A 27,463-nucleotide genomic window follows, 5' to 3' on the forward strand; every position below is an offset into this window, starting at 1 on the left:
GCCATCACCATGAGATGTTAAGCAACCCAGAACCTCGAGAGAGCCAAGGGAAGCAAAGAGGCTGAAAGCAACAGAGCCCAGGAAATGGAGACCAGCAGATACCAGCCATGTGACTACCCAGCTGACAGAGGTATTCCTGACCCACAGGCCTTTTTTGAGTGACGGTAACCTCTTGTTGGTGCCTTAATTTGGACACTTTCATTTCATTAGAACTGTAAACTTGTAACTTATTAAATTCCATTTTTAAAAGTCATTCCAGTTCTAGTATATCGCATTCCAGAAGCTTGCAAACTAACACAGTGTTTAGGAATGCAGGCGCCCTTTAGAGCCACAAAGGGCAAGAAAACAGATTCTCCCCTAGAGCCTCAAGAAGGGAAAGCAGTCTTGTTGACCCCTTGATTTCAGTCCAGTGAAATCCATTTCAGATTTTTGACCTCCAGACTAAGAATGTGTTGGATAGCATATTGTGGAACCAGTTACATCAGCAAGAAGAAATGTACTATATGCATACAGAAAAACAGAAGTCAATCTTAAAAACATAATGCTGAATGACAAGTATAAGAAACAGAATGAAGGCTGAGGCTCAATAAAATTTATGGAAATTAAAAGCTATATACCCTTGCGCGGGCCGGTAGCTGCTGCTGGAGCGGTGGCGTGTGGAGGAGAACCGAAACTGGATGGCTTCTACAGGGAGCCAGGCCTCTGATATAGAAAAAATTTTTGGATTCTTCAGTGATGGCGCACCACCCACCAAAAAGCCCAGGAAGCTCCTTCCCAGCTTGAAAGCAAAGAAGCCTCAAGAACTTGTGCTGGTGATTGGCACAGGCATCAGTGCTGCGGTGGAACCTCAGGTTCCTGCCTTGAAATCCTGGAAGAGGCTAATCCAGGCCTTACTAGATGCTGCCATTGATTTTGATCTTTTGGAAGATGAGGAGAGCAAGAAATTTCAGAAATGTCTCCATGAAGACAAGAACCTTGCCCATCTTGCTCATGATCTCATCCAGAAACTCTCTCCTGTGAGTATCCTCCTAAGTGCTGTGGCATTTCACATTTCTTAAAACCTTGATGAGCATGCTGAATGTAACAGGGATATTCATTTCTATTTAATCGATTTGTATAACATTTGACTGTTCTGCAAAATGTTACTTGATGGATCAGGTTCAGTGTAGTTACCTTGACCCCTTTTCCCTTTGGTTGGGTGTGTGAGTGTAATGACTGTTGAGGCCTTTGTATGTAGAAAAATTAGTCTACTCGATCCCTTTATCATGTACTTAGAATTATTTTTGTGGGTGATCATTGATTTGCATTTACTTGTTCCACATTCATTTCTAGAAAAATTATGTTCGCTAACATCCATGCCTTTTAGTGAACCTTAGAAATACTGGAAATATTATCATCATATAGATAAAGTAGGACTAGTTTTTAATGTTCTTTTAAAAGGTGATGACTCAAAAAATTTAAAAAAATTGAAAAACAAAACAGTTTTTTTTTTTGGCATGGGCAGGCTCCAGGAATCAAATTTTGGAATGTATTTGACTTGCTTTGAATCTCCACTGTAGAAGTGGAATTATTTTTCACTGTAGCATTTTTGAGTCTTTTTCTTGTTCTTTTCTCTGAACTGTAAAAGTAAGGTCATAAAGGCATTTGGCAAGGGTGGAAGAAGCTTCCATGTTACTAATAGCTAGTACTGAAAAGTTGTTTTCATGTCTCTTTAGCAATTGTAAAACCTTCATGAGCAGATGAAATAGAAGCATTAAATATTTTAATCGATATTCAAAAGGGAGCACATTTTTATATTCATGAAATCATTTAAACTGATTTGAATAATTGAAAGTTTCAGCACATCTAAATGCCCTAATCTCAGAGGGGGCCACCTATATCTAGCTATGGATTGTGTGTTTTGTTTAGAAATCAGTAACTTTCTTACTTGAGCCAATACATTTTCACTTATTTATTCTCATAACAATTCCATGTTATGAGAAGCTTTCAAGTTATTTGAAAGAATTCCATGACAGAATTCTGCCACTGAGGTGGCTCAGTGGCAGAATTCAGTGGCAGGCGAGAATTCTGCCACTGAGCCACCATTGCACTGCCCCAAAACAAAATTTTAAAAAGGCAGTCACTCAAAAATATTTATTAAGAATTTCAGTCTCATTTTTTGTCTTGTTTTATTTTATCAAACTGAGTTGAGTAGCAACGTGATAACTTCTGAAATAATTAAAGGGCCTCTGTGTCTAGCATGTTTTAAAAATTTCTTAAAAATTATGATTCACTTGAGATATATTTGGAGACAACTGAGTTGCTAAAGCATGTTCTAAATCTTAATAAGTCAGGGTCACCTTGAAAATAATATAATTCTTGGATACTAAAAAGTCTATTCTCAGGGATGAGGTTTTTTTTTTTTTTCTCCAGGTCCTAGAACTACCAGAAAGATATGTCATTAATGGTTAACCTAAAAGATAAGCAGTTAAAAGTAATTTTACCCTGGTTCATGACTCATTACAGAAGCTTAGGGTTTTTTACTTTTTCTTTTCATTCCCTTACCCTTAATTGAGACAAACTGTTACAAATCTAAAGCAGCATAAAGAATTAATAATTTTGAAAGAGCTCATGAAACCCCACTACCTCACATTATATACTAAAATTAAGTCTATTAGATCAAAGACTTAAATCTAAGAGCTAAAACTGTAGAAGTTCTTAGAAGAAAATACAGGTGTAAATCTTGAATTAGGCAGTTATTTCTTAGATAAGACACCAAAAATACAATCAAGAAAGGAAAAGAAAGTCTAGAATATATTAATATATATGTGTATATATGCTTAAGGATATATAAAAACTGTTTTAGCTCAAAAACAAAAAGACAATCCAATTGGAATGGACAAATAACTTGAATAGCTTTTTCTTCAGAGAAGACACACATATGACTATTAAGCTCATGAAAGGATGTTCGGTATTGTCAGTTATCAGGGAAGCGCAAATCAGAGCCACAATGGGGTGCCATTTCACGCCATCTAGGATGGCTATAATCAGAAAGACATGTTGGTGAGAATGTGGAGAACTTAGAACCCCTTACATTACTTATGGGAGGTGAAGAGGTATAGCCACTTTGGAAAACAGTTTGGCAGTTCTTCCAAAAATTAGACAGTGAATTGTAAGAATCAGTAATTCCACTCTTACGTACATGCCCATAAGAATGGAAAAATGTGTTCACATACAAACTGTACACGAATTGTTATAGAAGCATTACTCATAATAGCCAAAAAAGTGGAAACAACACAAATGTCCTTCAGCACATGAATGTATAAATAAAGCGTGGTATATTCATGGAATAGTATTCAGGCATAAAAAAAAAAGCTATATACCCAACAACTACATACTTAATAAATATACAAATTTATATACAAAATATATTATATACAAATATATTCAAGGATATTACAATTACATATAAATTCGAGTATATGATCAACTCAGTCCTGCTGCCTATGGGATGATGCAAATGGGAATGAGAAAATGAGAGTCAACAAGCTAAAATACATATATAAAACAATATAGTATCACTGCATGGGCTGTTCATGTGGTGTACCAAAAGCCAAAATATATATTTAACACAATTCTTTGTTCTACAATCCAGAATAAATGCTATAATATGAAATAATACAAATCAATAAGGGGTAGTGTGCCAGCTTGAAAGGATTTATATACCCTAGAAAAGCCGTGTTTTAATCCTAATCAATCTTGTGGGAGCAACTGTTTCTTCTAATCCCTACTCGGTAGTATAGGCTGGAAACTTGATTAGATTATCTCCACGGAGACATGGCCCCACCCATTCTACATGAGTCTTGGTTACTTTACTGGAATCCTTTAAAAGAGGAAACATTTTAGAGAGAGTCCCTTTTTTGAGAATGATGAGAGCAGCAGAGACACAAAAACTACAGAGTCCACCAGCCAGCAACTTTTGGAGATGAAGGAGAATGCCCCTGCACTTGCTTCATGAAGCAAGAGGCCTGGAGAGGAATCTAGTAGGCGTCACCATGTTCACCATGTGTCATTCCAGTTGAGAGAGAAACCCTGAACTTCATCGGCCTTTCTCGAATGAAGGTAACCTCTTGTTGGTGCCTTAATTTGGACATTTTTATGGACTTGCTTTAACTGGGACATTTTCTTGGCCTTAGAACTATAAACTAGCAACTTATTAAATTCCTCTTTTTAAAGGCCACTCCATTCTTGGTATATTGTATTCCAGCAGCCAGCCCACTAGAATAGGTAGTAATACACAAGCAGTTCCTAAATACAAACCCACTGATCAATGCAAGTCCTTAGTGAAAGTTTCACCAATACTTGGGAAAATGAGAAAAGGAATGACATTTTAGTGTACAGTGTATTTTTCTTAAAGCCTAAGTATATTCAATTTAAAGAACTGTCTTTCAGGCTAAGGTTATTGCTTTCTTTTTTTCTAGGGTAGAAAGAGGGGAGCTTTCCTTCATAAAATGGTGGTGAGAATAGATAGTAATTTTTTTTTTAAATATTCAGTCTTTTATTTAAAAACTATTAACAGTCATCAAGATAAATAAAGCTGTTCTAGAACATAAACTGTTAGGTCTATACTTATTCTGCGTATCCTAAGGGCATGCAGAAGTGGTGGATTGGATTTTGGATGCTAATAGAACAGGCAATAGGCAGTTATAAATGGATACATTTCATGCCAGGAGGGAAAAAACAGACAATTTAAGGACGTGAGGAGTTATGAGCAGGAATGTGGTACATATTAAGAATGGAAGAATAATACAATAAAATTACGCAATGTATATAAGATAGAAAAAGTTGTGAAGAAAATATCAGACGTGCACATAATGCATATGTAACATAAGAGAACACCTGTATAAAATTCCAGGTGTTTAAACCAATTTACACATACAAAAAATTCTGTCCAAGCTCTGAGCTTGCATGTGACAAATGTTTTCAGTGGACATGTTAGGGAAAACCAAAAAATACCTTCAAATAGTTTTTCTCCTACAAAAATGACATGAGATTTATTATTCCATACTCTTTCAGCCAGCAAAATGAGTTCTACAAAGACTGAAATATGAATAAAAAAGGAAAAGAAAAAGGAAAAAGGAAAGAGTCACAGTTCCACAAACTGTTTCGACTTAACAGCTTCAGTACCTTTGCAGAAGCATTTACACAAATATAAGGAACATTCATCCACAGCATTGAATATATCACAATTATTTGCAATTGACAGGAAAGTCTAGAAAACTTTAGAACCTACCAATAATGCTTCTAGGACACCAAAAAATGTAGTTCCAGTGGCTGCAGTGGCATGAAAGGTGTTCGTTCTATTCACAAGTATTTACAAGATCTATTCAGAATGGTAAATTGTTATGAGAATAAATAAGTGAAAATGTATTGGCTCAAGTAAGAAAGTTACTGATTTCTAAACAAAACACACAATCCATAGCTAGATATAGGTGGCCCCCTCCGAGATTAGGGCATTTAGATGTGCTGAAACTTTCAGTTATTCAAATCAGTTTAAATGATTTCATGAATATAAAAATGTGCTCCCTTTTGAATATCGATTAAAATATTTAATGCTTCTATTTCATCTGCTCATGAAGGTTTTACAATTGCTAAAGAGACATGAAAACAACTTTTCAGTACTAGCTATTAGTAACATGGAAGCTTCTTCCACCCTTGCCAAATGCCTTTATGACCTTACTTTTACAGTTCAGAGAAAAGAACAAGAAAAAGACTCAAAAATGCTACAGTGAAAAATAATTCCACTTCTACAGTGGAGATTCAAAGCAAGTCAAATACATTCCACATACTGTTTTTAAAGAAAGTACCAAGTCTTAATGAATCTGAGACCACTGAATGAAGTCTTTTAACTCTTCCCATGATGCTGAGAGGGCGCTTCATATTCTGATCTCTGAGTGAATCTCTTTATTCTCTGTTTAAGAAAAAAAGTTAAAAAGAAAAAAATAAATGCTGTGGGATTGTCAAACAGCTTATCTTCAGGATATCATTCAGATCTGATAAATCCTGATGGGAACTGGTATAATCAGAATTCAGTACCATCCACATTGGAATATACATGGAATATTGTTTTTTAAAAATATTTTTCTTGAGAAATCTTCACATACATACAGTCCATCCAAGTATACAATCAGTGGCTAACAACAGCATCACATAGTTGTGTATTCATCACCATGATCATTTTTAGAACATTTGCATCACTACAGAAAAAGAAATAAAAAAGAAAAAACTCATACATACAATACCCCCTTACCCCTCCCTCTCATTTATTACTAGTACTGCAATCTACCCTTTTTTTTTTAATTTTACCCCTTATCCCCCTCCCCATTATTTATTATCCTTATTTTTTTTACTCATCTGTCGGTACTCTGGATAAAAGGAGCATCAGACACAAGGTTTTCATAATCACATGATCACATTGTAAAAACTAAATAGCTATACAATTGTCTTCAAGAATCAAGGCTACTGGAACACAGCTTAAGAGTTTCAGGTACTTCCCTTTAGCCACTCCAATACCCCATAAAATAAAAAGGGATATCTATATAATGTATAAGAATAACCTCGAGGATAACCTCCTGACTCTATTTGAAATCTCTCAGCCATTGAAACTCTATTTTGTTTCATTTCTCTCTTCCCCTTTTTGGTCAAGAAGGTTTTCTCAATCCCATGACGCCAAGTCCCAGCTCATCCTGGGAGTCCGGTTCAATATTGGCAGGGAGATTTACGCCCCTGGGAGTAGTAGTCATCTTTTTATATTCTTACTTGCCAAAATTTAAAAAGATAGAGACTTTATATTAGTCCACAAAATCACTCCCTAAATTTTGTCTGGCCTCTAAAATCTACATGAGAACATGGGAACTGCTGAGTCAGATTGTTTATCTGGCCCCTGTAAGCTCTGCAATTTTGTGGATTTCTAAATGTATCACAACATGCCTGGGAAAGAACTGGTTTGAGAAACTGAATTTTTCTAAATAAAAATTAAATTATGGGTAAGTAGAGTTTTCAGTAATGATGAACCTAATCATTTGAACCAACTCTTCCACTACAAATGACTAGAAAAGCTAGCAAAGGATGGGAACATGTCTTTTGTGGTGAGGCCAGCATTTGGGCTTTTTCCTCCAGATCATCTGCTGATTGTGGACAAGGCAAATTAGAAGCTGAGCAGAACTGTGGACAGCATCTTGGAGCTAGGGCAATAAAAATTTAAGTCCAAACCTACCAAGGAGGCAGAACTGGTAAATTTCCCATGTTTGGGGTTGGGATACCAAAGGATACAGACAAAAGTAGGAGTAAACCAGAAATAGGCCAGATTTTTCAGAGACAAAAGCCTAACTTCAAATCATTTCAGTCTCTGAAATGGGATTAATATTAGTCTGTGTCTTTATTTTCTCTATCCTTTTGCCATAAGACAAAGTAAATTCACTCTGAGAGAATATAGCAAGTATCCTAGGTTTCAAATTGTTTTTTACAATTTTCAAATCAATGTCCACCATGCAATCATAAATAACTGGACATATGAGGAAACAAGATAACATACCCCAAATCCAGAGAAATAGAGAATAGAAACAGTCTCACAGAGTTCAACTACTATTCAAGGAAATGAGAATCAAGATTGAGAGTTTTAATAGAGGAATGGAAACTACAAAAGTAAATGGAAATTCTGCAGCAAGAAAATACATTAACCAAAATTATCACCTCAATGGAGATTAAACAACTGAAAATAAAATTATAAAACTAGAAGACAAGTAAGAAGAAATTATTCAGAATGAAGGACAGATACACAAAAGGATGAAAAACACAGTTAATAATTTAAAGGACATAGGCAAAACAGTGAGAAGCACTAATATTTTTCTTGAAGTTCTGGAAAGAGAGGAGAAAGAGGATGGATGGAACAGAGGCAATATTTAAAGATACAATGACTGAAAATTTCCAAAACTGATCAAAGTCATAAAGCCACAGGTTCAAGAAACTCTATGAACCCCAAGAAAGATGAATAAAAAGAAAAATCACAAAGACACATAATAGCAGGCCTTATGAAATCCAAAGACAAAGAGAAAACCTTAAAAGCAGCCAGAAGGAAAAAAGATTGTCTTCTAAAGAGCAACAGAAACAAAGAAATCCATAAGACAATAGAATATCCTTCAAAGACTGAAAGAAAATAACTGTCAACCTAGAATTCTATATCCAGCCATATATACTTAAAATTGAAAAACAAAAATTTTCAGATGATGTAAAGCTGAGAAAAAAATACCACAAGCCATAAATAATGAATACTAAATGTTCTTTAAATAGAAGAAAATAATTGCAGATGAGATCAGAGATGCAAGAAGGGATAAAATGCCATGCAAGGGATAGGTATATGAATAAATTGTTGTTGTATTTAATATACAACATTACTATATGTAAAAAATAATATATAACAGTAATGATAAAATCTTGTGGGTTTTTACTATAATAAACAGAGTGAATTAAATTTCCTGACAAATCATAGCATGGGAGAGGATAATTGGAGTTAAAATGTTCTAAGTTCCTTGTGTTGTCCTGGAAGACAAGTCAAGGATACATCTTTAATTTCTAAGTAAATCACTAAAACAATGTGTGACAATCAAGCCAATGGGGGGATGGTTAATAAAAAGGGCAAGAGGGAAAAGAAGAAATATAGACAAGCTGGGGTAAATAGTTATCAAAATTAAAATGGTAGATTTGAAACCACATACATCAGCAATTACCTTAGATATAAATATATAAAATATTCTAATTAAAATAGATTATCCCTAGGAATATTTTAAAAACATCTATGTTCTTTCTACAAAGATACAGAAAGGTTGAATAATAAAAGTATTTAAAAATAAATTCTAGCCAGAGAGCCAAATATTACATGGTACACAGTAAATTACTAGAAACTACCCAGAGGTCATAAAATCAACGTACACTTAAATGGAAATAATGGAGTATTGAAACATCACAAATGACCCAAAATCATGGTTAAGGAAAATTAGTCTAAACAAGGCTGGTCTAAATTTAGAACAAAATTATATATTAAGGTAAAGTTACAATAAACAAAGCACAGATAGGTAAAAACTCTCACTCACATGTTTAAAATTACACCCACTCTCCAGAATATATTTACCATTCTACACCCATCATGATCAAACAATGTAACGGTGATGTTATTAGAGTTCGGCATTAAACAAATATCATATAACTTGCTTCATTAGAAATTATCAAAGAAGTGATAACTTTAGAAGTCAGGATGATATTTAACTCTAGGGCAGAAGAAGGGGTTAGTGATTGAGAAAGGGCATGTGGGTAGTTGCTGGCATGCTGGCACTATAGTTACTATCTTTTAAAAAAAAAATAGCAGTCATTTTACTGACTGTGTTTCTCTTATTTTCCATTACAGTGGGATTCAGTTAGACTGGGAAGCATCTCGGAGACATATTCACTGTTCCTCCTGCTCACTGCATCCTCCGTCCTCAAAGCGTGGCATTTCCAATCTTCACCTTGCTGAAGTCACAAGGGCACAGTGACTGGTTTCTATGCAGTTCTGAACAACAGGTATGAATATGCAGTTTTTCATTAATTCATAGTAATTTTAGTATTATCAAAACATTAAACAAGGTAAACAAGGTAAAAGCCTCCATCACTCCCAGAATAAACTTAGTATTTGGTGAGCAGGGACAGTTTCTCCATCACTACAATATTAAACCATTAAGAGAAGCAGCAGGTGGGTAAGGACAAAGCCATGGTTCATATTAAAAAAATAATATCAGCTATTGGTAATTCACTATGTTCCATGCACTATGCTTTATCTCATAACAACCTCTGAGATGATATATAATTATTTTTCTGATTTTCAAATGAAGAAACTGAGGCTTATGGAATTTACAAGTTTACACTCATTACAAGCAGAACATAGAACTAAGATTTAAGCCTAGGCCTTCTCACCCTGGAGATAATTTTAGACCTCTTCAAACAGGCAGCTGTGCATAACAAAGGTCCAAACAGACAGAGGCTCAAGCTTGACCCAGCATAAAGCTATGAGTAACAGATCATGAAAATAATGTTTTTTTTCCAAAATTGATGAGTCTATGATGGTATTACACAGGCTATTTGTTTAAACTGTATTATGTAATAAAAGAAAAGAAAAACTAAGAGTGTGGAAAGCTGTTGATTTTGTAGGAATAATAATCACTATTAGATTATTATAATTAGAGGCCCCTCTCAAGGCCCAGCCTCTTCAGGCATGAAATTGAAAAGAAAAGAGATGTACATTTCCAAACAATCCCCACCCCCATAAACCCAAATTGCTTATGTGAAGTCCCTTGAATATCTCCTTTTCCAACCTACCTAGCTTTATTTTATTCATTATTTAGTTCCATTGCCTTTCATATCAAATCAATAGTTTTCAGCCTCTCACTAAGGTTTCTAAATCCCATTGCTTTATTCACTTTCTTCTCACTCTATTCTGTTTTCATTTTTCTGTCCATTTCACTCTTTTTATTTAATTCTGCTTCTGTGAACACTATAAATATTTCTGCCCCTCTGATTACCATAAATCCTCTGCCAACATGATCTTTATTTTTTTGGCCTCTAATATTGCTAAAATAAACACCATATTTGCGTGACAGCTAACATCTATATAACCCCCTTGCATGTATATTTGCAAAGATGTATTTGTTAGTTGGTAGAGTTTTTGATAATACTGATGGAGACTGATGCTATAGTATTAATTACAGAGTATAGATTTATTATATAGATTCATTAACATTTAATTACATATCTAGCAATGATTTTTAAAAAATAATCACTAGAAAGTAAATTGTTAAATGGAAAATAATATTAGTAATGATATAACAATTATGATGATAATGAATATGGTAATCATCACTATGATAATAAAGATGACAATGTTAAATTCATGAACTAAATGTCACTGTACTTGTCCAGTGAAAAGTACATTCCTTAGGTGGTAGTAAATACAACAAGCCTCTGATGTTAGACTGTAGTCATGCCACTAATATCGTCCTTTACAAAATCTCTTATATGATTTTTTAATTCATTGTATTTCCAAAGGCATTGCCAGATGCCAATGAATACATGAAGAGTATAAAAATAGAAAAATAGAACAAGTGTCTTGAAAGATTATCGAGTATAAACATGATTTCCTATTATCAACTTCTGGAACACTAGGAAAAGCAATTCTCATTAAACCCTGTGTTGTAGATGATCTAGGTTTTCATTGACTTATATAACTGCTTTTGTCAGGTGACTCTGACAGTACCATCTATCATTAGATGGAGTGCCAAAGGATTTTACGCATTGTTTTTATGTGGTTCTGACAGAACAAACAAGATGAGCGTAAAAACCTAGGAAGAGATGGAAGTATAAAGTCCTTGTTTCCTTTTTTTTCTGTGTTTCTATGCAACTTTTTCTGGAAGACAGAAAACAAAAAATTCACTGTGATCAAAGAAGGAGAGGAAGAAAAAGAAGAAAATGTGGCCAAAGTCAGGACATGTCAAAGAAATGGGGAAAAAAATAGTCTTAATTCACCCATTATAATTCTAGCTTCAGTAAGGATTAAGAAAGGGATATTATTCTCATGAATCCTAGAAAGAACAAAGAATTCTAGTCTAATAAATGAATTTGTGAAGTCAAACTCAATTTAAGAAAGTAAATTGAGTAAGAAATGCTAAGAATTGCTTTGAATCCTGGTTAATTGAACTATACTGGTGATCTCTTTACAGTGATGCATGCAAATAACATTAAAATACTTTAGTTCATATTCACTTGTCATTCATTTGGTCAAGCAACTCTGGTGGCCACTCTTCTATGATGAAGACTATTGATAATAAAAAAAAAGAATTCAAGAATACATATTGTTGACCATGCATCATTTTTTTAGTACTAGAAGTATAATAAGAACACAAATTTTGGACCCAAACTATGTGGGTTAAACTCTGGGTTCTACCATTCACTAGATGGGTTATCTTAGGCAATTTGCTTTATCTCTCTGTCTTAGTTTCCAAAGGGATACTTAGTAAAACAGGGATAACAATAGTGTCTGCCTCAAAGGGTTTTTGTAAAGATTAAATTAGCTAATAAATGTAAAGCCCTCAGAACAAGCACTATGTAAGTGTTCACTGCTGTTATTTGAAAGTTATTCTCAAAAAGATATTTGATTATCATGACACTCATTTATGGTTTAAAAAACTCATAAAGCTAGGATAGAGAACGCACTCTTAACCTGATGTATCAGTCATGAATGCTTCTGGTGGAAAGTAACAGAAAGTCCTATGAATGGTGGTTTGGGCTACAAAAACATTTTGTATTTATTTTACAAGAATTTAAAAAGCAGACAGTTTTAGAGCTTGGTCAGCAAGCTAAAAATATAACCCAGGAATCAGGATCATTCTCGTTTTATGGGCTGATCATGCTTAGCTGTTGGCTCTGCAGTCTCATGCTGGTTGCTTATGATTAAGGGGATTCCATAACCCTTGGCATCAAGATTGGTTTTTAAATCAGTTTTCTCAAATGGAAAAATATTGCCCAAAAATCTGTCACAGAATTTTGAGACCATTAAAACAAAGTTCAACAAGAAAAAATGTGGAAAGGAAAATGCCTATGAGTTCTCCTCTTGCATATGCACTGACATCCAAGAGGATTCAAAATCTCTCCCCCTTAAAACACCAGCAAATTTCCCCTCCCAGAAGAAATTAGTCATTAGTTTTCCAGTCTCTGTAGCCTGAGGTCACAAAATGACTGTTGGGTTAGCCCACTACCTGTGTCTAAATCTATAGGAAACCAACAACAGATGTCATGCATGTGGTGAGACACTAGAAGCATTCTGATTAAAACTCAGAACAAGAGAAGCAGGCTTAATCTGACAGTATTAATAATTAATAAATTACTATAGATTAATATATTATAGTGATATTAATATTAAGTAATAAATATTATTTTACATTTTTAAATTTAAATACAAATATTTTATGGAGGCCCTAGCCTTCAATGGTCCCAGACAAAGGCCATAAGACAAAAAAATTGAAGACACTCAACCAAAACATCAGATTAATTAGAATTAAATAAAATTAAAAATGCAATTCCTCAGTGACAGTAGCCACATTTCAAGGGCTCAGTAGCCATATGAGGCTAGTGGCTACCACATTGGACAGTACAGACAGAAAACATTTTCATTATAGCAGAAAATTCAATCTGGCAGTGCCACAGTTTATAAGGAAAGTTATCAGTATTCATCAACCTTTAAAATGTACATATATGTTGAATTCATAATTTGCTTCCGACAATAATCTATTTTACTGAAATATACAAATGCACAAAAGCGTAAGTACAAGAATTTAATTGCAGTTCTGTTAGCAGTACTCAAAATCAGAAATTATATAAATGTCCATCAACAGAGGGAGAGCTTAATAAATTACAGTACATTCATACTATAACATATCATATAGCTATTCAAAAGAAGGATGGAGATCTACACATACCCAAAAGGAAGGGCACATCATATATTGTTGGGTGAATCAAGAACTGTATGGATCACATGCTCATTATGTTTTCATTTTTATTTTCACTATCTTATGGATAAGTTGTATATATATACATATATATATATATAAATATACACACACATATATATTTATACATATTTCAAAACTAAGACCAAAGAGAGGCAAGTGAGCTGCCAAGGGTGCATTTCGGTTGACTCCTTATATTTTATATCTCAAATACTTCTCACTCTCCCTACTCCACTCTGACCCTGATACCTTTACAGTACATAGGAAAATGTCTGGGAAGAATCACAAATGGGTGAAGAAGTACTTTCATTTTTTACCCTATTCACCTCTCACTCTGTCTCTCTCTCTCTCTCTTTTCTTAAGGAAGGATGTGACCTGAAGGAAGTCAGTTAACGCGTTCTGTACCTAAGGGACCAGAGGAGACCACAGCTGTAGGGAGACCTGCTTCAGCCCAGGAGCGCCTTACAGTGCAGCGAAATGTTAATATCTGTGCTGGATTTAATGTGTTCAGCTCCACATTATTTGTAGAGATTTTACTAATTCTCTGACTCTTTGAACAGAGGAAGAACTGCCGGCACTCTTATTTCATAAATAATATTTACTCCCATTTATATTTTTTAATGTTAAATTCCCGGTGTTTATTAGTATAGCCCTTCCAGGCCACATTTTCTGTATAATTACTGTTAAATCAATTGAGCAAAATTAAACTACTCTCTAAAATCACAGGAAAAGAGCAATTGTTTTTTTCAAATAATTATAGTATCTCAGGTCACTGTTCTATATAGTGAAGCTCCTACTAATGGAATTTCTGCCATGTGTGAGTGATTTCAGTCCATTTCTTTCCAAGTCTATTTATATTTACTTCTGATCAATGTCCATGTCCTATGTTGTTATGCTGTTTCAATTTTTGAGCATTACATGACTGTTTTAAATGAGACTGAATAACCTTAGTTTTTCAGAAGACCATGTTTACTGTATCCTGTTGCTTTTAGTAATTAAAGCTAACAGTTTAGCTTCATTTCCTATGTGCACTTTTCATAAGAGGAGCCTGTGCTTTCAGATAAACGGTAGGAAGTGTGCTTTTTTGTATATACTGATAATAAATTGACCCAGTCCTCTTACTATTTATATATTATCTCCATATGGTGTGAAATATTTCCATTGTGTTTTGTTGTTTTCCAATGACAAGGCCAATATTTTCCTCTTCTGTTTTAAAGCCTCTCATAGCTGCGCCTAAAAAATCCAACCCATAATTCCACCATCCAGATTTGCTATTATAAATTAGTAAATGACTAAAATAAATAAGAAAACATATATTTTAAAATTCAGAACACTTTTTATTTTTTCCAAGTGTGATTTTTAAAATAAATGTAGTGCCCCTAATCCTCGCTGTGACTCCAGCAATTTACAATGGTCTGTTTACAGACAAATGAGACCTTTATCTAGTCAGCCAGATGCTTTGTTTCCACAATGCCAAACAATGGATTTGATAATTTTCTCTAATGACTTGATCAACTTTGGTAGCATGGGAATACTGAATGTCACTTAGAAATTAAAGTTAAGATGATGCTAATTTATAATTTTCACCGAATTTCCATTCAAACAGTGTGGTTAGTATTGCTTTGGAGAGCAAGCAAACTGAATTGATATTTTAATATTAAATAAACTGCTTTTGGATTCATATCTACTTGTAACTTTTACAGACATTTCTTGGGCTAAGGAAGAATGATATTACTTTTGAGGAAAAGGAATTAACTACTTTAAAATCAGTAGATTCATTCCATTTCATTCCTATGGTTCTTTATTTTTTTTCCCTCAAATTTTATTGCAGTATATTCACACACCACACAAACCATCCAAAGTATATAATCAGTGGCTCACAGTATCAGCACATGGTTGTGCTTACATCCCATTATCTATTTTTTCATCACGTAGTTGTGTATTTATCATGATCATTTTTAGAACATGCATCACTCCAGAAAAAGAAAGAAAAAGAGAAAAGAAAAAACCCATACATCTCATACCCCTTACCCTTCCCTCTCATTCACCACTAGTTTGCACTTTACCTAATATTTTTTACCTCTTATTCCCACCTATTATTTATTTGTTTTTTATTCTCTTTTTTTTTTCACTCATCTGTCCAGACCCTAGATAAAAGGAGCATCAGACACAAGATTTTCACAAGCACATGGTCTCCTATGGTTCTTTTTGGCAGAATTTGACTGATGAAGAAGAACATTGATTTGGTTCCTAGAACTTAAAGCAGGCCTTGAGAAATTTTAGTCCTTTAAGATAATTTGGTGAGCCATTGCTCATGTCTATTATTATAATCACATGGAAGCATTTAACAATATTTTTAATTGAATATTTTTAACATTTATTTCTAGACCTCAATTTACTTACCTATAAATTTATAATAGAAAGGTGGAAATAAATAGTCTCTATAGGACTAAGTTTCTACAATTCTATCTAAATTTTCAAATGATCTGATAAAAATGTATTTTTGCTTCTTGTGTTATTTGATATGCATGAATTTTCTTTAAAAAATTCTATATAATTACCACATTTCCCTGGCATTATTACAAATTAGCTACTTATTACTACTATATTTACTACCTATTAAATTAGGTGTATTAGTAAGGTGTCTATATTATTTGCAAAGGCTAGAAACACAATATCACATTAGTTTAAGCAAAATAAAAATTTATGACTCAATTATCTGGGCGATTCAAAGGGTTACTCGGTTCAGCTAGAATGGGATCCATGTTTCAGATGTCCTCAGATATTTGTCTCTCTCCATAGTTAATAAGCACTTCTTTCCTCTGTGATGGCTCCATTTCCAGGCATATCTCCTATGTGCAGGATCAAAAGTGGTCACCAATTAGCTTCATTTTTTTATCCTATGGATTTAGCAATCCCTTGTTGAAAAAGTACACTCCATACTTTCCTCATACCTCCAGAGCTCTGGGAGGGACTCTAATTGGCCTGTTTTGGGTTGTAGCCAAATCTGAATCAATTCCAGTGGCCCAGATTTGTTTTCTAATTGGTCTGACCAGATCATGAATTCTGTCCCTAGAGTCAGCTAATAGTTACCCTGACTGCCTGACTGCAACCATGTGGACTCGGAGTGGAGAGTGTTCCCAAAAGGAACAGGCAAACACTTCTGATGGTGTCCTGTAACCTCAGTCCCTAAGCAATTTTGTACTCTTATTCATCTTTTGGGGCACTGTTGTTGCAGGTTAGTCCAAAATGTTTATTTTTGTGACACTGGCTTGATACATTCCATTGTAAAGTACTTTACATGCAGTGAAAAAAAAATGTTAAAAAATAAATATGAACTAATTTTTTCCATTTTGAAAATTCCTTGTATTAAAATTTTACACATTGTTTTCAACTTTCTACATCTGTATTACCTCATTTAAATTAAATATGATAATGAACATATCAGTAAACATTCATTAGTTCACTTCCAAGGTACTAATATTTGAGCCCAGCAAATTTTCTGTTCATCCTTAAACTCTTTTCTTACCAATGTCTTCATAGGAAAAAAGTGTTCATTACACTTGCTATCATCTTCTCTTCAAGGATCTTCACCATGGAATCCACTTAACACCTCTACCTACTTATAATAAAACCTTTACATTATTATTGACTAAAGAGCCTTGTATAAAGTCCAAGACAGAATGCATTAATCAACAGTCAGATTCTAATGTGCTAATTACTTAAAAAAAAATTGGGGGCAATTGAACCTTCTAAATAAGTGTCTTAAAAACTATTTGAAATTGTCGATAATTCAAACAAATTAAGTACCTGATTTAGAGCCATAATTATGCTTTGCTCAGCATTTAATTTTATATAATTGATCGGCTTCATGATTTATCCAAAATGTTTTAACTGAAAGGTAATAAATTCTTTAACAACTCTTCACTTAAGTGAGCCCTTTGAGACAAAATATGCTGTTTTTGAGGTAAGTATGATTATCAAATGCAAATATGAATAGATTGGGGTCTAATGTGACTCATACTAGCTAGATATTGAGCCCCTGAAATATTCATATGCTGTAATTTAGCACCACTGGACATCTTTAGGCCACAAGAGGACCATTCACCAGGTTCATAATCATAAAGAACAAGTAGCACAATCTTTTAACTTTTCTCTTTCTTTTTTTTTTAAGGAGCATGACATTTATTTCTCTTGGCAGTTAGCCAGGTTCTGAGTGGGTGGCTTTTTGCTTTTTTAAGGCAAATTATGTAAATTCATTTAATAAATCAATGGTTCTAATTTGAAATATTTGTAATGCTGGATTGATGTCAGCCATCTCCTTTTCATGAGGATTTCAGGGAAGCAATGGTAACAGCAATCACTTGTCTTTAAATATATATATATATATATATATATATATATATATATATATTAATTCAATTGATTAGACATAGAGGAGACTCATGGGAACTTCTAATGGGAGAAATCACAGCAGAAGCTCTCAGCTCCATTGCATAAAGGAAAGTCTAGTGGGAATAGCCAGTAAAAAGATCATAACCCTCACCCTACCCACATTTCCTGAGGAGTAACAGGAGATTGTTGCTGAAAGAGAAGAAAATACCATTGGAATGACCCCTAGAGCAAAACCAAAGGCTGTGGGCAGCAGGATGCACTTTGGCTCTCCTGCCTTTATTCTGTTCTCCCCTTTGGATGGAATCTAGATGCCAAGGAAACTGATCATGAGGTAAGGAGTGAAAATGGGCAGAAGTGCCTCATTATAGAGTCTGGGTGGCCAGAGTATGGCCTGGAAATCCATCCACAGCAGCAGGATGAAGAAGTAAATATAGTATCTAAGAGCTTGAACTCTGGGATCAGACAAACCTAAGATCTAATGGTGGTTTTACCACCCATTAGTTGTATGACTGAGAAAGCTTTCTTATTCTTCTAAGCCCCCTTTCCTCATCTATAAAGTGGAGGAAATAAAAGTACCTATCTTGTAGGGTTATCATGAGTTCCTGGGGCAAAGCCCAGGGAACTGAGAAGGCTGTTGGGAAAGCTGATAGACAGCAGAAGGGGCAGGGGTGGTGGAGAAGAAGGACAGTGAGTGTCCCTCAGTGGAGTGAGCCACACGGTCACAGCAGCCATGCATCAGCTATCACACTGACCATCCCATTCACCAGTTAGCCACCTTTTAAAAAATGGAACATGTGTCTGCACTGCAAGACAGCACCTAACCAATTTTGAGAGTCCTTGAATGAAGTTTAGTCATAAACTAAAAAAATAGAATAAATAAAAACTTTGGTTTGAAAATAGTTTGTTTAAATCATTTTGTTTGTCTTCCTTTCACTAGACAGAATTCAATTTAAGCATCTCAAAATATATAATGCAATTTTGATTTCAAATATCTATAGGGAAATAATCTCCACAGTCCACCTGGCAAAATATCTTTACCTCAGCAGCTCGCAATTGTCAGCCCAGAGAGATTTTTTTAAAATCTGTGTGTATATATAGTGACCATTGTCAACAGCTAATGATATTCTATCTGTAATAGTCAGTTATTCTTTCTGAAGGGTTTGTTTCCTTTAACCAACTTCAAGATGCCAATAAAATGAATCTTTAATGAGAAAAATGTATAATAATATAAAAAGTTAGAGTCCCTTATAAAACATCATATTTTGAACATAGAGATTGTTACCACGGATGTGAATTTAAGTTCCCACCTTCTCACTAGAATTTAAATTGATTCTCATAAAAGATGGTAGTAAAGATGGTCTTTAGCTCTTCCCTCCATAATATCCATTGGTTTCATTGTCTTCAGTTCATCCACACATCACAAGCTTCCAGGAGCATTTGAAAAATTCCGATGGCAGGGCTCCACCTCCAGATATTCAAATTTAATTGGCCTGGGATGTGACTTATCATTGATTTGATCTCAGGTGATTCTAGTGCAGTAGGGCTGAGAACCAGTGATCTCTGTGGAATTATATATGCTAGGTGCAAAATACTTTTTCTCATTCACTTGTCCTTTAACTTCACAATTTAGTCGTTTTAAGAAAGATAATGATACGGACATGATCTCTTTAATTAAGAATACTTAAATGATTCTGTAATGGTTATCTGCCCTTTCATTTGAATGATTTAGAGACAAGTGATTTAGTAACTACTACATTTACAGTCAAATGTTCTTATAAATTGTATTTGAAAAATTATTGAAACTGGGCTCATTAGCTAATGAATCTTTTTTTTTTTCTATTAACCAAAGCAGACAAGAATTTCTATAAAAGTAATTAATGAACATTTTTTACCTTCCATAGAGGGATGTCTTCTCTCTTACTAATAATGGCACCACACTTCTCCCAGGCATCCATTCCTGAACCACACCATCTCTACCACAATGCCTTGTGGGCAAAAAGTGAGCACATTTTATCTTAAGCTTATAAATAAAAATCCCACATTTGGTGATGAGAGTTTGGGTGATGGATGCCTCCTTCCTGCATCACAGTGACCTTCATGTGACACTGTCCATGGGCCTCTGTCTCTCTGTTTCTGGGCTATCCAGCTTCCTACCTCTCCATCTTATTCACTGAACCTTCATTTAATTCATATTCATGAGACATGTACTATGTACCAGGCACCGTTTAAGACATGGACCCTTGGCAGGGAGCAAGGCTGGTAAGGTTGGTACTCTCATGGAGATGATTTTTCAGAAGGGGAGACAGAGAATAAACCACACCAAAAAAAGAACAAGAAAATAAACATCAGGTAGTAATTAATGATTTACAAAGAATGTAATATAGGGTGATGTGGAAAAGATGAGCATTGCTCCCTCTCAGTCAAGGAAGACCACTCCATGAGGTGATGTTTAGATTAAGTCCATAGGAAGATTCAGGACTCTAGGCAGAGGGACTATCTAGTTCATAGGCCTTAAGATAGGGGTAAACCTGGTATATATGAGGAACAACTACAACAAACATGTAGAATGCAGAGGGCAAGGGAGATAATATTAAGTATGAGACCAGAGAAGGAGACAGCAGCTTGACCATTTGGACTAGCTTCTTCATCTTGCCTTTCCAAACCCTTATATCCCTGATTCTCTTTAGCTTAACTAGAGCGTAACTCATAGCTTTGCCCTGGCCTCCGATAACTGTACCTATTCTGTCTTGTCCCTACCTAAGATTGCCTCTCAACCTAAACTCCACCTCTGCTTTCTCATCTGATGCATTCTTACTCTCCCAAGGTCAGCTTTCTTTCTGTCTCTGTATTCTACTGGTGCCGTTCTGTTTTATCACCAGCTGCTCTCAACTGACTTCCTTTCTTTGACCCCTTGCCTATGACTACATAGGAAAAAGAATCAATGAAATGGCACTAACACACACAAGTCCTTAACCCGATACAATGATCTCAGAATTTTTCATAGAGATTCTTTATTCAGTAAGTTAATAGAATTTCACCTTTCTATATTTGAACATTTTCCTGCAATATTTCAGTATGTTGCATCCAAATACATGAGCACTGATAATGTTGGGGGACTCTATCCGCTGAGGATTCTGCTTCATCTTTGCTTGGCTACACTCCTATCAACTCTTCTTTACATTAAGTCAATTGCCCACATTGGCTAACACTTGAGACCATGGTGCATGATTCTAAATCCTCCATAACATGATGTGAGGACAGCATCAAGACTCCCTCATACACCTCAGAATGAGAAAACATCTCTAGAAGAAATATCCCTTCCTGACCAACAGGACTTCAAGTCTAGCCATTTACTCTGAATGCTACTCAATTTTTCTTGAACATGTAATCTCCAGAACCAAATGTAATACAATGGGTGAAATCTAAAGAGAAAGTCAACTGAAACTCTCACTTCCTACCCCACCACCTTCCATGCCTTGGTTATATTCCCTTCTTCCTCTTCTTGGTACATATATTTTTAAAAACCAGAGTTTATAAAAAAAACCCATGCGTGAGCTCACTGGTTTCCTGCCCAAACTGTTCAATGAAATAATAGCTCTGTAGGAAATAGTTATTTCTTATAAAAAAATGTTTCCAATGTCAAATAAATTTGGGAAACAGTGTGCTTAAATAAAAGATAGAGTTAAAACTGGTTTATTTTCTGTTGTATGCTCAGAGCTTCTAATTTGCTAATATACATTGTGAATCACTGAGATAGGGGCATAGTAAGCAGAATTTCATAAAATTCATTCTCAATTTTTCTCATTCTCTTTCTCTCCCCATTACTTTTTGTCACTCCCTCCTTCTCTTGCTCTTTCTCTCAAAATATCTCAACTTGTATACCATGGAACAAACTACTTAGGGAAATTCTGTCTACTATGTGCCTTTTAGTCAGGTTCCCCCTCCCTGGTTATTGCTAGCTCTAAAACAACTTAGTTATTTCCTCCCAGGAATCTTTCATTCTCCCTTACCAAATAACAATTCAGTTTAACAATTTACAGAATATCACCTATTAAAGCTCACGCAGTATACGATCTTTTTAAGATCAGGTGGGGAATGTCGAAAGGTGCATGTCTGTATTTCAAATGCACTTACTCTCACTTGGAACTCCTAATATGCTAATTTTCTCCTCTGGCTTCCATGTCATTTTCTGTTGGCCTTGACTTTATTTTCATATTCTGGTTTTTACAATGACCAAAGATGAGATTAACCAGCTTTTTCCATTAACTTGGAAATTCTTCCTGTTAACTCAGCTCCTATATTAAATTTGGGCAATGTCATTTTCAATCCTTCAAAAGCCTTGGTGACAGGCCTGGTGACTCCCCTGTATCAGAACTCAGCAGAAAGAGATGCTGCTTTCAACTCTGTTGACAGTATAATTATTCAACAAGTAATTCATTTATTTATTGATCACCTACCATATTCTAAGAGCTACATGATGCACAGGGGTTACACGGATGAACAAGATATGGGCTCCTTGTTTTCTAGAGATGATCACAGTCCTGTGGAAAAGCCAGATGCTTATGCAATACAAGATAATTCTGTAGCAAGTTGCTTAAACAAAGAACTCTATTAAAATGGAAAATCATAACACAAATTACCTAAATGTTTAATGTTAACTTTAACTACTTAAATATACACTCACTCAAGAAACTTTACACATTGGGGCAAGACATTTTCTTTCATTGATGAATGGAATTTTGCATGGTCTTTCTTGTGTAACCATACTCATCATCTATGAGCCCTCATTTCAGTTTCTTTAAAATGAAGTAAGAATGTAACAACATGGTAGAAGTATCTGAGTACTGAAATCATTTAGGTTTTCAGGGTTTTTTTTCTGTCTTTTGCAGTTATCTTGCTCATATGTGCTGTATTCTGACAGCACATTTTATAGACTTTCCAAAGCATTCAAGTAAGTTTTCAAGAAACAATTTTCTTTCATTTCACATTTAACATTTCATCAGATTCAGAATATTTAATTAAGTTGCATGTTTTAAGTACTACTTAAACAAGTACTACTTAACAAGTACTACTGATGTAATCAGGTTTGAGTACAAACAGGACTGACTCTTGGTAAGCACATGTCCCGTGTCAGGGAGTAGGGGCCAAGAGCATGAGTACGAGAGAGAGAGGTAGTGATAAGTATGTTTCACAGCAGCATAGAATACTCTGTTTAATCGCTTAAGAAATCTATTCATATGACATTATTGCAACATAATAAGTGGTTTAATAAAAGTTTATGCAAAGTGTTATTCGTATATTTCGAAAGGATCCTCCCTCTTAGTGTTGTTTTGCAATTTTTACTAGTATTAATACTAGTACTGCCACTTCTTGGATGATTGGGGTTTTTTTGAGCTTCTTTTGTTAGAGAAGTTGTGAGATTTACAGAAAAATCTCTCATAAAATACAGAGTTCTCATATAGCACCCTATCAGTACCACCTTACATTAGTGTGGTGTATCTACTATGATTCATGAAAGAACATGTGTATAATTGTACTATTAATAATTGTTTATCATTTATAATAGGTTCATTGTCTGTGTGCTGCAGTCCTATTTTTGAATTTTTTAATTCTAGGAACAAATATATAACCTAAAATGTCCCCTTTTAACCACATTCGAATATATAATTCAGAGCTATTAATTACGTTCACAATGTTGTTCTACCATCACCCAGATTCATCATCAAAACTTTATGATTGACCCAAATAGAAACTCTTTACAATTTAAGCATTAATTCATTTCTTTTTTTAATCCTGGGAGATAGAATTTTCATCAAGCAGATGAAGAACTTGTCAGATGCCCTGTGTTTAGCTGACTAAGGCTTCCAGCAGATGGTCGGATTATAGCTCCATTACTATGATATTTTGATTCTGTGCCAGTTTCATAAATATAGTTCAAGAAAACATCATCTTTTTCCTCTCTGAAACCAGTTCAACATAATGTCTCTCTCATTTACCCATTAGTAAGAGGTCTAGTATATATTTTTTGGATTTTCTGAAAGTGTGTCTTTTTAACTTATAGTACTAGTCTTCCCTCCTATCAGATTTTTAATATTTATTTCTTTTATTAGTGTATGTGATAAGTTATTTCATTATAGCATTCCCGCCCTGCTTGGTGTTAGAATACACACGTGCATAGATATTGCAATGTACATTCATTATATTTATAATGCAGGTACTTTATATCTGCACAGATATTTTAATTTCTAAGCAACATTTTCAGTCTCTTTTCTAAATATTTTCTCATGTGAGTCACTGAGAAGCTCCCTCAGACTTATTTTTCTTTCTGTGTTCTATTTGCTCACCTCTAAAGAAACCGACATATGGGTTTATCTGGAAGTTTATATTTCTTTCTCTACATTTTCAATGTAGAACTCTTTTAAACAGGTTATGTAACCTCTAGGAAAAAAGTTTGTTCTTCCTTATCTTTGCAGTATGCATGTCATGCTAGCCAAGAGTCTACCATCCAGGATATTAAGTCATGGTCAGGTACCTAAACCCATTTCATCAGTACTAACTGCATTGTTAGCAGTTCCCTTCCCAGGGTTTCCTCTATCTTTTAAATGACCTGCTCCAATGAAAATGAAAACAATGAAAAAATGACCTAAACTCCAAAGTTTCCTGCCTAAGAATTCACATCCTTAAAGATGTTTCCCTAATCTTTTTAAGTGTGTTTCTTCTGTTCAGGAATGAACAATTTGCAAATCTGTAAGCTCCATTAATTAATTAATGCATTAATCTATACAACAAAAATTTATTTAATACCCAGGGACTGGGTTTTAAAAAGTTAATAAAGCAGCACATAGCTATAATCTCTATAATTCAAATTGGTATTACATAAAAGTGTGATCCAAAAGATATAGGAAGAGAGAGGAAGGAACAACTAACTGGTAGGTAGCAGAGTAGTGGAAGTAAGTAAGAAGGCTTCATAATAGGGAAAAGCTGAAAGTTTAGAGATAAGTAGGAGTCTGCCAGGCAGGCTAGGGAGAAAAGTGGATATAGGCAGACAGGATTTTCTGCAAAAGCATTGCAGTATGAAAACATATTATAAGTGAGGAACAAAACAAGGTAATAGATGGTAAAGCCTAAACTAGGGCAACACTAGTGGTAATGAAGAAGTGAATACAGTTGGGAACAGTTTAGAGTTAGAATTTACAGAATTCGTGGACCATTAGGAAATGCAAAACGAGAAAAAATAGGATTCGAGAATGGTTGTAGTTGTAACTACACTTTGAGCTTTGGGATTCCTCTCAAAGAGGACAAGAAGAAGAAAGATGCTGAAAAGTCAGGCAAGAAAGACAAAGACTGGTGAGCAAATCTAGGACAAGGCAAAAAGAAGTTGTCCAAATGCAAAGTTTGGGACAAGCTCAATAACTAGTCTTGTTTGGCAAAGCCACACATGCCAAACTCTGTGAGGAACTTTCCCACTGCAAACTTATAACCCTAGCTGTCATATCTGAGAGACAGGGGATTTGCAGTTCCGTGGCCAGGGCAGCCTTCAGGAGCTGCTTAGTAAAGGACTTAACAAGCTTGTGTCAAAACACAGAGCTCAAGTAATTTACACCAGAAACACCAAGCATGGAGATGCCATGGCTGCTGGTAAAGATGCATGAACAGGTCTGACCAACTATATTTTGAAAAATAAAACTTTATTGAAACAAATAAAATAAGAATGACTGAGTTGTGATGGTTGATAGACTGATGGATGATGAAGCTAAAGACAGATGCATGGTGAAGCTACTGTCTAAGAGAAGGAATTCAGGAGATGAAACAGGTTTGGGTGTTGGACTGACAATGAATTCATATAGATTTTGAGGTAGCTAGTGGCTACTCAAGTAATTGTACTGGAAAATATTAATACTAAAATAGAATAGCAATAGAAAATAATGTCATAGAAAAAATAATAGAAATAGTAACCGAAAAAATTATATAGCAAAGCAATATAAGGTTGTCCTTTAGGTTAAAACAGCAGTTCCAGCACACTTGCTAATCATGACCTTACTTCTGAATCATTCTTTTCAACTCTTTGTGGCAATATCTCTGTATATTACACAGACCCTCCCTGTATATTACACAAAGGCTAAAATCACCTGCAACTGAATTGACAAAATCTTTGTGCCCCTCTGTTAACTTAAAACATAGTCTGTAACTTCCTGTTAAAGCTATTATCACCTAGCAACTCACTACTTTAATGGATACTTTTTTCAGATATTTATGAGCGACAAAGGGATGATGAGTAAAATGTGATAAATGATTCCTTATTATCATTAACAAGTATTCCAATTTATTCATAAATTGTTTACAAGAGTTAGTTTGGCATTGAACATTTTGAGTTACTCATTAAATTCAATATAAACTAAAGAAGTTCAATATGTCCTCAATATGCCACTCTTGGCTGGAAGTAGTAGTATCACTCTCTTTTCAGATGTTTTAACACAACTGTAAAGTGGCATAATCTATGAAGTTAAAACTTTTTTAATAATCAAGAAGTTATGGACATTGCAAAATAGACACCAAAAAAACATATATGGGAGAAGGAATTCAGGTAACACAGAAATGAAAAATGTTATCATGGTATATACCCCAGAAAAAAGGTACTCTTAATTTTAATTCATTTCTGTGGGTGTGAACTCATTGTAAATAGCACCTTTTGAAGAGTTATTTTCACTTAAATTGTGGCTGAACTGAACTGAAAGAGGTTGGGCCTTAACTTATTCTGAAGGTTTTATGACAAGAAAGCCACGTAGAAGAGAAGTAGCTGGAAGTCAATGGACGTGGAAGAGAAAGAGAGGACACTGTTATGTACATTCCCATGTCATGGGAAGGCCAAGGACCCAAGGATCACTGGCAGCCAGTGCCAGAATGCCAGAGTCTTCAGGGAGAAAGCATCATCTTGCTGATGCTTCGATTTTGGACTTCGCCTAACCTCAAAATTGTGAGCCAATAAATATTGTTTAAGCCAACCCATTTTGTGGTATTTGTGATTATAGTTGGAAACCAAGAGAATAAACACTACTGAAAGTACTTAGGCCTCTGTCTCAGGAAAGGAAACGAAAAGTTCAGGCTCCACAGGAAAATTGTTAGGAGTGTACAGAAAGCTAAGCTTTCAGATTTCTTCTACTTCCCTGCTGTTTTCAAGGGCAAATCAGACCTGTTGAATCTTTTGGTTGCATCATTTCCACCCCCATGTTCATTTTTAAATGGAAACTGAAGACATTTTAATACAAGCTACATGCAGGCAGTGACTTGATTTAAAATTGTATCCCTATAGTTTAATATCAAGAGGCCGCCATTATACTTTCAAGCTCTCTGGAACTTTAAAAGAAATCACATAAAGATTTAGATCTAACAAATATGTACACTGGGAAGATCCTCCTTTTAAATAGTAGTGACAAAGACAGTAAAAACAGCCATACCTTGCAAAATTTATTTCAATATGCTGATTTTTAAAAAGCAGCTGA

General features: G+C 34.8%; 1 protein-coding gene and 1 long non-coding RNA gene across 2 annotated transcripts in view; one reads left to right on the plus strand and one right to left on the minus strand.

Annotated features, from left to right (window-relative positions):
- Positions 1–27,463, minus strand: part of LOC143691604 (uncharacterized) — a 228,276-nt gene that overhangs the window by 99,455 nt on the left and 101,358 nt on the right. The window lies entirely within an intron of this gene.
- On the plus strand, positions 632–9,573 carry LOC143689852 (protein FAM118B-like). Its single transcript, XM_077167946.1, has 2 exons — positions 632–1,016; positions 9,440–9,573. The coding sequence occupies exons 1-2, from the start codon at positions 678–680 to the stop codon at positions 9,545–9,547; spliced, it is 447 nt and encodes a 148-aa protein (XP_077024061.1). The 5' UTR covers positions 632–677; the 3' UTR covers positions 9,548–9,573.

The sequence above is a fragment of the Tamandua tetradactyla genome, chromosome 7, assembly GCF_023851605.1.
Source record: "Tamandua tetradactyla isolate mTamTet1 chromosome 7, mTamTet1.pri, whole genome shotgun sequence".
Classification (NCBI taxonomy): Eukaryota; Metazoa; Chordata; class Mammalia; order Pilosa; family Myrmecophagidae; genus Tamandua; species Tamandua tetradactyla.